This window comes from Gekko japonicus, unplaced genomic scaffold (assembly GCF_001447785.1).
Source record: "Gekko japonicus isolate JY-2015 unplaced genomic scaffold, Gekko_japonicus_V1.1 scaffold870, whole genome shotgun sequence".
NCBI classification, from domain to species: domain Eukaryota; kingdom Metazoa; phylum Chordata; class Lepidosauria; order Squamata; family Gekkonidae; genus Gekko; species Gekko japonicus.
In genome coordinates this window covers 578,925-591,966 of record NW_015163627.1, presented here as the reverse complement: position 1 = coordinate 591,966, position 13,042 = coordinate 578,925, and the positions used below count along the sequence as shown (strand labels likewise).

Sequence of the window (13,042 nt, the reverse complement as noted above, 5' to 3'; positions counted from 1 at the left end):
ATTGCCAGGGGAGAAGCCAAAGGGGTGGTGGTGGGGGGGGAGAATCCCAAAAGTGGGCGGCCGGCCGGCCGGGCTTCAGAATAAGCCAGGAATTAATGGGTGGGGAAGGAGAGAGCCAGACAACTGCATTCCTTGCCTCGCAGGAGGCTGCTTCTTGACACAGCTGTGAGCACGGTTCTCTCTCTCTCCCGCCTTTGAAAATAAAATTATTCGCCGCGCCTTCCGTCTTGACCCCCGGAGAGAAGTCAGAAAACAGTCCCTCAGGTGCCACTGGACTCCTGACAGTCTATTCCAGCCTCGGCGTTCATGAGTCACTGCTCCCCGCTACGGCCAAGGGAAATGACTGCCTTTGGGTATATGGTCCAGGAGCCAGCAGCAGGGACCGTCCCTGGGTGGGAAAAGGGTGTTCTTTCTAGTTAAAAAAAATGCTGCCATCTCATTCTAGTTTCTTTAAAAAAAAAAAAAAGTGGCTAGGAAAACAAAGGAAGTAACTCTTTTAACGCCTCAGCTTGAACTTTAGTGTGTTATTTTAGGTGGGTATGTGTCGCAAGCTCCAGCATTTCTTGAGGAGCCCGAGGAGTTAGTTGGTACGGGATAAGGTGCAGCTTCCTTATGGATAAGGTGCAGCTTCCTTATTGAACACTCTCTCTTTTGGCAGGTGGTCAGTCTACTCCTTCCACCAGGGACATCAAAAGGATTTTATTCTCCTACACTGATAAACTGGTAAACTTTTTGTCTTGGCGTTCAGAAGATGATGATTTTGAGAGTCTATCAAAGAACGACAATCCCTGGCCGTTTCCAGCGCTTCTTATGACATGGAGTTATAAGCAGTTCCATTCCCACATCATCTCAAAGCCCGACGGGCTTAATTTTACTGGCAGGGAGTAATTTCCAAACTGGCCTTGATGAAAAGGAGAGGGCAAATTGTCATCTTTAGCCTCTGGAACTGGGCGGTAGCCGTAGAGGCCGTCGTGTTCTTTATCCTTGAATCGAACCCGGGAACTACACTGTATGTTATGAACACTAAGCGAGCATGGTAGGATCCTGAGTGAACTCTGCGGCGGCCACGAACCAGGAAGTGAAGGATGGCATCCCGAGAGCGGCTGTATGAACTATGGATGCTGTATTGCAACAAGGTAATTTTTATGTTTTTTTCTAAATTGCTGTGCATTAATTTGGGTCTTGACCAGGATGGCTCAGACTCGCCTGGTTTCATCAGATCTTAGAAGCTAAGTTGGGTTGGCCCTGGCTAGTATTTGAATGGGAGACCACCAAGGAACTCCAGAGTTGCTACACAGGCAGTGCAAACCATCTTTGAGTGTCTCATGCCTTGAAAACCCTACGGGGTCACCGTAAGTTGGCTGTGACCACCGCCATTACATCGGTGCTGTCTTCTGGACACCGGGTCACTCAGATGGCTTTCTTAAAGGAATTGCCAGATGCAATAGGGATCGCTCAGATAGTCAGTGTTGTTTTTGCCCCGTCTGTATTATCCTATTTTGTAGGGGACGTGGATAGTGACGCACTGTTATGTTTTCGGTGTGCATCTAATAATGGAAAGCGTGAGCACAGAAGACTTGTATCCTACAGGCAGATTTGTCAAGGAGCCAGGACTGGTTTCCTGTTTCCTGGTGGTTTTCCCCCTCCAAAATGGGTGAAGCTGTTTCAGGCCTGTGTAAAATGCTGCTGAAGGTGGTTTGGAAGAACCTCCAGGCTGGATCCAAACCAGCTTTTTCCGTAAGCGGAGGTGCCTCTTCTTGTACACGGTGGGGGAGTGTGAGTCCGTGACTTCCTTCAAGAGCAGTTTCTCAGGCAGTCGCATGGAAGAGGGAGGCCAAAAAGATCTATTCCATGAATGAATTCTGCTTGTTCTTTGAACCCAACTAGCGAAGAGCAGCTACTGGATAATGGCATAGAAGCTCATTATTGCTGTATGAATTTATTGCTGTACAAATTTATGGGGCCTTAACTTTCTCGGAATAATTGCTACTTTTGCTCAGTACATTTCTAGCGTCCGTCTTGTCTTGGTTTTGACTGTTGTGCTATTATTGTTCTTTTGGTGGGTTTTTGTAATGTGGCTTTGTACAGTAGTTCTTACTTGTATATTAGTTATTCTTGTTCGTATACTAGTTATTCACGACACAAAGACTGAAGGGTTTTCCAACTTTGAGAGCGGAAACGTTCTCGTTGGCTTAGAAGCTCATTATTGCCCTATGTACTTGCTAGCTTTCACTGGTATGGAAACCAGGTCCTATGAGGAAAGGTTGAAGGAGCCGGGTATGTTTAGCCTGGAGAGGAGACGACTGAGAGGTGATACGGTGAGCATCTTCAAGCACTTGAAGGGCTGCCATCTAGAGGATGGTGCGGAGTTTGTTTTCTGTTGCTCCAGAAGGTTGGACCAGAACCAACCGGCTGAAATTAAATCAAGAGTTTTCGGCTAAACATTAGGATGAACTTCCTGACAGAGCGGGTCCTCAGTGGAACAGGCTTCCTTGGGAGGTGGTGAGCGCTCCTTCTTTGGAGGTTTTCAGACAGAGGCTAGATGGCCATCTGACAGCAATGCTGATTCTGTGAACTTAGGCAGACCATGAGAGGGAGGGCAGGAAGGGTTGCATCAGTGCTTAGTTCTTGTGGCCCTTTCTTACACGCCCAGGGAAATGCTGATCGCCACTTTGGGGTCTGAAAGTAATTTTTCTCCAGGCCAGTTTGGCTGGAGATCCTGGAGGTTTTTTGGTCATATTTTGGGTGTGGGGTATTCATGAGTTTCCCACATTGTGCAGGGAGTGGACTAGATCACCCTGGAGCGATGTTCCCTCTAAGCTGAGGAGCCTTGTGAGCAAAAACTCTACTTTGTGAGCTACTGGCGTTAAACTTGTGAGCGAGCCATTTGGCTACTGCATAAATTAGTTTGCTCTGGAGTCCTCCTTCCTGAGCTGAGACAAAAATGTGTGAGCTGGAAGCTAAAAAAACTGTGAGCTAGCTCACACTAACTCAGCTTAGAGGGAACACTGCCCTGGAGGTCCCTTCCCACTCTGGGATTCTATAATTCTGTATTATACAGATGTGAAAATGTTGAGGTGGAAACTTCCCACTTAACGATATTGGCAATAATCTCTAGCTTTTGTCCCTTGCAGTACTTAATTGCCTGAGCTGCCTTAGGCTATGGTAGCTTATACTCCAGTATACTTACTTAACGCTAACCGCATTGCTTATGTAACAGGAAAACTGTATTGTACCTGCAAGGGAGTGGAGAGGGGCTAATACGGGGAGCTGGTTTGAAGCAGCAACAGCTTCACAGAAAACTTGTTTTTGAGGATCTGGGTAGGACTCTTCATGTGGTAGCCCTGTCTGGATGCTTGGTAGTGTGATGGGAAGATGGCAATGACTTTAAATTGTTATTATCCCTCTGAAGGCAGCCTTAGGGTAGGGGGAAGAGGCATGAGTCTTATGGCTGTGAAGAGTTAATTCCAGAGTAGACATGAGCCATAGCAGGGTAAATAGCCCAGTCTAGCCCAAGACGATCAGATTACATAGACTTAACCTCCATGAATCTGTCAATGGCTACTAGCCATGGCGACTGAGGGGAACCTCCGCATTCAGAGGCACTAAGCCTCTGAATCTCCGAGCCAGGAGGCAACATCGGGGGAAGGCCTCGGCCTTTGTGCCCTGTTGTAGGCCCTCCAGAGGAACTGGTTGGCCCCTGTGTGAGACAGGATGCTGGACTAGATGGACTATTGGTCTGATCCAGCAGGGCTCTTCTTATGTTCTTTGAAGGCCTCAGCCTCTGTGCCCTGTTGTTGGCCATCCAGAGGAACTGGTTGGCCACTGTGTGAGACAGGAGGCTGGACTAAATGGACTATTGGTCTGATCCAGCAGGACTCTTTTAATTTTCTTACGTAAGCTAAGCAGGATTGGCCATGGATAGTACTTGGGTTGAAACTGCCGTGGAAGATCAGGCTTGCTACGCAGAGGAAGTCAGTGGCAAACTACCTCTGCTCCTCTCTCACCTTGAAAACCTATGGGGTCACCCGAAGTTGGCTCTCACTTGACGGCACTTCATTATTAGGTGTGATCCAGGTATGTTTTGTTAACTGTATTGATAGAGCTTCAACTCATCCTTGGACTTGCCCAAGGAAGTGGGAAGAGGTGATACCAAGGATGGCCCGCAGACAAAGGCAAATTGGGAAAACTGGACCTACGTTCGGAACCATCCCTGCTAAGCACTTCTGTAGAAAGCACAGTTTGAGAACCTCCAAGTTCTCCTTTCTAAGTGTACGTGGTTTCCTTTAATGGCCGATGCATCCCCTGTTTTGAGAAGAGACATTTGGTGGTCATGAATATTGGATGAAGTCTTAATTTGACAGGCCTCCTTAAATTTCAGATGATTTAGAATCCGATTGGAAACGCAGGGCAGATTTGTACTTTGGAACACGTCAAGGAGTGCAGAAGTCCCGGATGATTTATGGCTTACCAAAGCAGAGGAAGATGCCATCTTCTCCTGGGCCAGCATCTGTGGATGGAAAAATGTTCCTCTGTTTCGCATGTAAAAGCCCATCCGGCAACTTGAGTCTATTAGTGGGTTTTTTGGCAGTTCTGAAGCTGTTTACGTTCGCAGGGCATGTGTGCCGTTTGCGGGCTGCCAGAGGAGCATGTCTCAGTGCCATAATGTTCTCATCAGCCCTCGTATTTGTCAGCTGGGGTGACTGACTCCAATAGTCCTCTTGGAATTGCTGCAAATGCGACCTTTTAGGATACTGCTTGCTTGAAAGAGCGGGGGGGGGGAATCCAACCCCTCCTTCTGTTTCTACACTGACTTAAAAATGCAAATCCAGTTAAAAGTTACAGGTCAATAAATGCATTCTCTCCTCTGTTATTGAATCAGTATTTTTACAGGCTGTGTATTTAAGAGGAAATAGTAGACCCTTTCTACAGGGATTTAGGTAAGGAGCGAGACTGAAACCAACTCAGCCTGTTATATAATGCTCCTGTGTTAGGGGACTCTTGGCTGTTGAAGAACAGAGCTCCATCTCAGGCAAACTTCTAGCCATACGAATGTCAAGTCAGTTCTGCCGCAGGGCAGTTTCCTTCCGGTTCTAAAATAAGGCGGCCAGAGGGATTGTTGGCGATGGGCATGCAGATTACAATTTGAGAAATAAATGGCGTGATTTTTTAATTTCTATGTTTTGATTGACATCCATCAGCTGCTGCTTTCTCTTCCCAAAAGTATTGCAAGGTATTTCAAACATGTGGAAGCCGCCTAGAACCAATTTCTCCCTCACCTCTTTCAGCGTACTCTCTCACCAGCCTGAACTTAGTAGAAGAGTGGAGATGTGAACCCATTTCTGGTCGGACATTCTAGCTGTTATAACTAACTGCCCTTTTGCAATATCATCCTCACCCCTGGCACCTAGTGCAGGTTGAAATTCTCCATGGAACGAATGTTGGCTGTAATCCAGACACAGTCAAGCCCTTTTCAGTTCCATTGTTTTCAAGGATGGGGCTTTTAAGCAGGGGCTTTAATCTCTCCCATCGAAGTCCATAAAACTTGCAGAAGGGCTTGATTTCAGTGGGAGCACGCCTGTTGTTTCTTGTATCAGGGCACGGGATTAAAACATGTCGGCTTCCCGCTTTTGCTTCCAAGTCAGTAGGCTGCATAATGCATGAATCGCTTCTGCTTCTTGAGGGCATTTATTCTAATGAGCAGATAGGAAAGGTATTACACTAAAACAACCAATAAAAAATGTTTGGAAGAGAAAAGCCTGCTCTGTCGAGCAAATGCCCTGCAGCAGAGATGGAAGAGAGATTATTTATTTTTTTTAAAGGCTGGCATAAATTTGGCACAGGTTCATCCTTTGCTGCTTAAACCTATAAAAACTTTCCTGACTGTATAGCTGGATCAGTTCTAGATACAAAGAAAGACTGGATCTGTTATTTTCTATTTAAGTTCTTAAACTTCCAAATGCCTTTAAAATGTTTGTGTGTGTTTTTAAAGTCACCGTCACCGAGCTTGTTTGGACAGTCTCGGTCGGGCAGTGGTGTATAGTGGGGAAACGGAATTCACTTTTGCAGGGGTCGTTTCGTAGAAAAAGAGCTAGGGGAACTCATTAGCATAACTCATTAGCATATGCCACACCCCCTGACATCACCGGAAGGGTGTCATAAGGCCACACACCCTGCCCCCAACGGTCCTGGCCGCCGCTGCCGGCCTTGCAGCTCCACTGCCGAGCCCCATGAGGGGCCCGGCGGTGGACCTGCAGGGCCGGCGGGAGTGCAAGGAAGCCCCACGAAGGCCCTCCCTGGCCCCAGGCAGGCAGGGGTGGGGAGAGGCAGGGAGGAAGCAACTTACCCTCCCTCTTCTCCTGCCTCCTCCTGGCTGAATGAGGGCAGGAAGCGGGGTGGCCGGAAGCAGGGGGCGGGGCTTCGTCATGTGCCCCGCCCCCCGTACCTCACCCGGGGGAACTGCGATCCCCCCCCCGAAATGACCTCTGCACTTTTGACTGCCTGAATATCACTTTATACATAGGGTTGGCTAGCTCTAGATTAGGAAATACGGGGAGATTTTGGGGGTGGAGCTTGAGGAGGGCAGGGTTTGGGGAGGGGCGGGACTTCAGTGTGGTATAATGCCAAAGAGTCCACCTTCCAAAGCAGCCATTTTCTCCAGGGGGACTGATCCCTGCTGCCTGGAGTTCAGTTGTAACAGCAGGAGATCTCCAGCCCCCACCTGGAGGCTGGCAACCCTACTTATACATGAGAAATCTAATGCCTATGGCTCAAAGCCCATAGATGATTTCCTGTGCAAAATTCTGAGCACCAGCCACATCATTTGTGCCTGTTTTTTTCCCCTTCTCCCCCTGTAGCTGATAGAGTTATAAACCATCCTGCTACAGGTTTGGAAGTGAATTGGCCGCAGAATTTGATCTATGGAGAGAAGCAAAGATTTTGGAGTGTGGGGAGTTGATGAATTGAAATTGTTTGTGATAGTTTAGAAAATATTGCATGAAAGGGCCACGTTCCTTACTTTACAAGCTAAGAAGAAGAAGAGGAGGAGATTGGATTTATACCCTGTCCTTCACTCGGAGTCTCAGAGCGGCTTACAAACTCCTTTCCCTTTCCCTCCCCACAACAGACACCCTGTGAGGTAGGTGGGGCTGAGACAGCTCTAACAGAAACTGCCCTTTAGAGAACAGCTCTGACAGAACTTGTGACTGACCCAAGGTTACACCAGCAGCTGCAAGTGGAGGAGTGGGGAATCAAACCTGGTTCTCCCAGATTACATGCACTTAACCACTACACCTGGCTCTTAGTGCTTGTATTTTGTGGGCTGCATCCCACAAGATCGACAGAAGGAAACAGACCTTATGGAATGGGACTTTCTTACATTTCTTTGCCTGCCGTTCACAACACTTCTGAAATTTTGTTCTGGGGGGAATCTCTCAGCCCTCAGAAGGGGGCAAAGGGGGAAGGTCTGCAGTGAGGGGGAGGATCTGGCAGAAATTGCTACTCTGCCCGCTGAATACAGAACTGCCCTTCCATCTCTGGAACGGAGACCCTGGATATAAGGTGGGACCTGGGCACCCCCCGGAATTACAGCTCAACTCCAGACTACAGAGGCCAGTTCCCCTGGAGAACATGGATGCTTTGGAGAACATATGGATGGCTGTCATGTCAAGAACTTAACTGGGTATAATTCTGCTAAAGGTCTTTGGAAGCTAAGACGGTCACCTTGTGAGGACGAGGGGGGGCGGCGGGAAATTCTTCAGGCTTTATACACAAGATGATATATGTGCTATATATTTACAGCCAGTCTTACATACTTGGGTTTACTGTGATTGTTGGAAAAAAGTATTACCACACATATTTAAGGCAAGAACAGATTTTCACTGACTTTTACTCCCATAATTACTTTCACCTCATTGAAGGAAATTAGGCCAACTATTTCTTTGGCTCGTGCTTACATGGCTTCTGCCCAGTCTGTTGTTACTATTAGTCAAGTGAGTGGTTTGAATGCAATAATTGGCCACTTTTGTAGTGAGAGACGAGTAGGGTTTGATTGAAAAAAGGGGAAAGTCTGCTGTAGTCAGAATTTTGTTCACTGTGCCATTTATAATCTCCAGAATCCTAAAATAAAAACGTGGACTGTCTCTCCTAGAATTGTACTGGGGAATGGCAAGTGTGAATTCTGCCTGTAGCAGAAATCCCCGGGTCGTGGGAAGGTAGGGTGAGTTAGGATCCTTGTCCTTGCCAGTTTGGTGTAGTGGTTAAGAGTGGCGGACTGTAGTCTGGAGAAGCAGGTTTGATTCCCCACTCCTCCACATGCAGCCAGCTGGTTGACCTTGGGTCAGCCACAGATCTCTCAGAACTCTCTCAGTCCCACCTACTTCAAAGGGTGTCTGTTGTGGGGAAAGGAAGGGAAGGCAACTATAAGCTGCTTTGAGACACATGAGGCTGGCTGGGTGACCTTGGGCCGGTCATGGTTCTCTCAGCCCCATCCGCCTCACAAGGGGCCTTTTGTGGGGGAGGGGACAGGAAGGTGATTATCAGCCACTTTGGGACACATGAGGCCTGCTGGGTGACCTTGGGCCAGTCCCAGTTCTCTCAGGACTCCCTCAGCCCCACCCGCCTCACAAGGGGCCTGTTGTGGGGAGAGGAAGGGAAGGCGATTGTAAGCCGCTCTGAGACTCTTGACTGAAGGGTAGGATATAAACCCAACTCTTCTGCTTCTTGCAATGTGAACTTCCCATGAAATTTTTCATGTGGGAAAATATTAAAAAGATCCGCCACCTTGCAGTGGTGGGCTGTATCATGTGACGTTTCTGACAATGGCAGTTTGGTTCCCAAATTATTAGTGCAGTATGACTATCCTTTCCCGTATGTGGATCTCATGTGATGTTTGGAGTGTGGAATCACAGATGAGGGCCATGCTTTGAGAACTAGGGACAGTGTTTTATTTCTCACATGATCTGCCTGACCCGTGGGACTTCTTCAGGAAAGTGTTGCTGTGGTATCTGGCCAAGGCCCCTGACCTGGATGGCCCAGGCTAGCCCAATCTTGTCAGGTCTTGGAAGCTAAGCAGGGTTAGCTCTGGTTACCCCTTGGATGGGAGACCGTCAAGGAACTCCAGGGTCACAATGCAGAGGCAGGCGATGGCCAAACCACCTCCGAATGTCTCTTGCCTTGAAAACCTGACTGGGTTGCCATACGTTGGCTGGGGCTTGGCGCGACTTTCCACCACTCTCTGGCCAAGAGGCAGCTGTAACCTTGCCGCGCTGGTATAAATCGATGTCTTCGTTTTCCTGCTGGCTGCCACGGTCAAATTAATCATAACAGAGTTTGGTAAAGGTAAAGGTTCCCGTGCTCGAAAGCCAGTCGAGTCCGACTCTAGGGTTGCGGGGCTCATTTCCGTTTCCAAGCCGAAGAGCCAGCGCTGTCCGAAGATGTTTCTGTGGTTATGTGGCCGGTATGACTAAACACCAAGGCACACAGAACACTGTTACCTTCCCACCAAAGTGGTACCTATTTATCTACTTGCAATTTCTTGCTTTCGAACTGCTAGGTTGGCAGGAGCTGGCACTAGAGACGGGAGCTCACTCCGTCATGCGGCACACTTGGATCTCGAACTGCTGAACTACCGACCTTCCATAGCCTGCAGTTCAGCGTCTTAACCACTTGAGCCACCGCAGCTCCTATTACAGAGTTAGTCATCCCTAAAAGTCCATTTGAAATAAACATCCTTCTAAATCGTGTCTCATATGTAAGTGCATAGTTACTTTTCACTGTGTGGTAAAATCTTCAGTAACTGCTTGGCTGTTCGGTTATGCATGGACACAAAGCTTTTTGGTTTCGTGTGGTTAAGAGTCCTGTGCTTCAAAAACTCCCTTATTTGTTCTTTTTTTAAAAAAAACAAAAAAACTACTTGCATCCCACACTTCTTTGAAAGAAACATCTGAAAGTATCCCACAGAAGAAAAATAAAATCATGTCGAATATATACGAATAATGGAAAGTAAGATAACAAAGCGACAGAGTGCATAAAACAAAGAAGACGGGTGCAGTTAAAGTGACTCCCACGGCCCGTAGAAATCTACCTTAAAACCTGGTAATCTTAAAACCTTAGAAGACCAGGTGGCTGCGGGGGATCGGAGCAATGCTCCCTCTAAGCTGTGGAGTCTTGTGAGCAAAAATTCTACTTTGTGAGCCACTGGCATTAAAATTGTGAGCGAGCGATTTGGCTCCTGCATAAATTAGTCTGCTCTGGAGCCATCATTCCTGAGCGAAGACAAAAATGTGTGAGCCGGAAGCTAAAAAAACTGTGAGCTAGCTCTCACTAACTCAGTTTAGGGGGAACACTGGCTCAGAGTGCTTTTGCCTAGCTTCAGGTGGTGCATCAGCTGCGCCCATTCCTGGGTCAGTCCGATCTAGCCACAGTGATCCATGTCTTAGCCACATCTAGTTTGGACTTCTGCAATTTGCTCTACTTGGGGCTTACCCTTGAAGAGTGTTTGGAAGCTTCAGTTAGTGCAGAATGCTGGCCATCTACCAGGAACACATGACCCTGATATTACAGCAATTACACTGACTACCAATCCGCTCTGGAGCCCAATCCAAGGTGCTGGTAAAATTTGCCCTTTAAAGCCCTGCATGGCTTGGGACCAGCATATCTGAAGGACTGTCTTCTCCCTCCTGACTGTCCCACCAATCAAAGAAGCTCATCTGCTGGGCACATGAGACAGGGCCTTTTAGGTGGCAACCCCACAATTGTGGAACAACCTTCCCAGGAAGGTGCACCTGGCCCCATCACTGTCAATCTTCAGGGGGTGTTTGAAGACAAGTTTTATTTAAGACTGCATGTAACTGATTTCGTTTTTGTTTCTTTGACCGTCCTAACTGGAGTTTTTAAATCTAAATCATGAACTTTGTGTGTTTTTATAGTTGTGTTTTTTTAATTTATATGGTTTTAACTGTGCTTTTCATAATTGTTATATTGTCAGCTGCCTTGAATTGTGCAAGGGGGTTAATAAATGTTTTAAATAAATAAACAAAAGAAGCAACAATACAAGAATAAAGAAAATGCGCACACACCGTTAATGATAACCTAGAGCACGTAACTTGCTAAAAATGATAAACTTTAAGGAGATGAGCAAATTTAGAGTCCAGTGGCACCTTTAAGACCACCAAAGTTTTATTCAAAGTATAAACTTGCTGTTGTGACCCCCTGGACCTTTAAGGAGATGGTTCATTTGCCTGCGTCTTAAGTGCCATCGAGTCGCTTCTTACCTGTGGTGACCCTATGAATTAATGACCTCCAAAATGTCCTATTGTTAAGAGCCTTGGCTCATGTCTTGCAGACTGAGTGCCCTCGTGGCTTCCTTGATTTGAGCCGATCCATCTCATGTTGGATCTTCTGCTTTTCCTGGCATGATTGTCTTTTCTGGCGAGGATCATCTTCTCATGATGTGACCAAAGTACAATAGCCTCTGTTTAGTCATTTGAGCTTCTAGGGAGAGCCCAGGCTGGACTTGATCTAGAAGCCACTTATTTGTCTTTTGACGGTCCACGGTATCTGTATAGGGCTGCCAGGTCTGGGTTGGACAATACCTGGAGACTTTGGGAGTGGATCCAGGAGAGGGCAAGATTTGGGGAGGGGAGGGGCCTCAGCATGGTACAATGCTACAGAGTCCACCCTTCAGAGCAGCCATTTTCTCCAGAGGAGCTGATCTCTGTCAGCTGGAGATCAGTTGTAAAAGCGGGAGATCCCCAGGCCCCACCTGGAGGCTGGCAGCCCTATATCTCTAAAAAATGGTCCATTTAGTCCCCCATCAAAGGTTTGAAAACCTGGTTAGGGTCTGAGCCAAGAAGTATGAGAAGAAACCTTATGGTTTGATAAGTTTCAGTAGCTACTAGAGTATCAACTCTCAAATATCTACGTGTTTTAGTCCCGCAAATGCCTGCTGCTGGATTCCTAGCCATTAGAGGCCATCTTGCCACATTTAAGTGGTCCCATTGGTGTGTCAGTGTGTTTGTTTTCTACCTCATGGCCTAGCACTCCTGAGGCAGCACTGGATGTGCAAGAGATGGCAGGTGTACCCTACGTGGAGTCCCTCTCTGGACCGGCCCACCTGGGCTGTGGACTCTAATCCCTCTTCTGTTATGTAGGCAGGTGGAAGGGATTATGCTGAACTGTGCGCAACTGCTGTGTGGATTCACATAACATATGCCCTGAGAAAAACAAACATGCTCTAAGATCCTTGAATGCCAGCACAGCTGTTAAACTTAGCGGCTTGTTAACAGATTTCATTGATTAAGCATTAGGTACTCAGGTGTTTTCTGTTGACTTTCAGGGGGATGAGACAATGACCTCTTGGGCTTGCTGTGTCTGCATGAATAATCTGCTGTCATTGTGAAAAGCTGCCTGTTAACTTTGGGAAAAAAGTAGAGTACAAGTCTTCCCGGTTTTCATGTAGACTAAATAACGTAACCGTTCCTTCTGTCTAAATACCCATTTGTTTTAAGGGCTCGACAAAATGACATAGAACAGGAGTTAGGGGTTACCATGCAACTCATTCCCAAGGATTTCAGGCAATACTACTTTTTCGTTATCCTAGTACTGAACTATAATTAGACCTGTCTGTCATCTGTATTTGATTTATTTACTTAGAAAATGATATGTAATATATTTTAGTCTGTCCATTCATTCACAGAAGCTTAGGGCGATGAAACATCTACTCAAGTGAAACAGAGTAATCACAGATGCACGAGGGATACCAAATTACTTTGGGAATTTTTCCCCCCTGTTGTGCATTCAAGGTTTCTGTCACAAATGTAAACGTGGCTGTGGTTAAAAGCCATTAAGCTGGCACCATATTGAGTCTCTTGGGCTGTACTATCCAGTTGCTGGTTTTCATTATTGGCTTTTATCATTTTTCTCAGTCTTAAAACTGCTGGTGGTCTGCAAAAGTTTGCCAGCTGTGCAAAAAAATCCCGTTCCCCTCTGAATTTTGAAATTCCTTTAATTTCCGGCCAACTGGCACCCTATTTATCTGCCC

General features: G+C 46.9%; 1 protein-coding gene across 1 annotated transcript in view; it reads left to right on the top strand.

The window, feature by feature from the left end:
• The window catches only part of NBEAL1 (neurobeachin like 1), a 161,903-nt gene that overhangs the window by 204 nt on the left and 148,657 nt on the right, over positions 1-13,042 (top strand). Inside the window, 1 exon segment of the mRNA XM_015407508.1 lies at positions 659-1,136. Within this exon segment, the coding sequence (XP_015262994.1) occupies positions 1,086-1,136 (51 nt within the window). The 5' untranslated portion in view covers positions 659-1,085.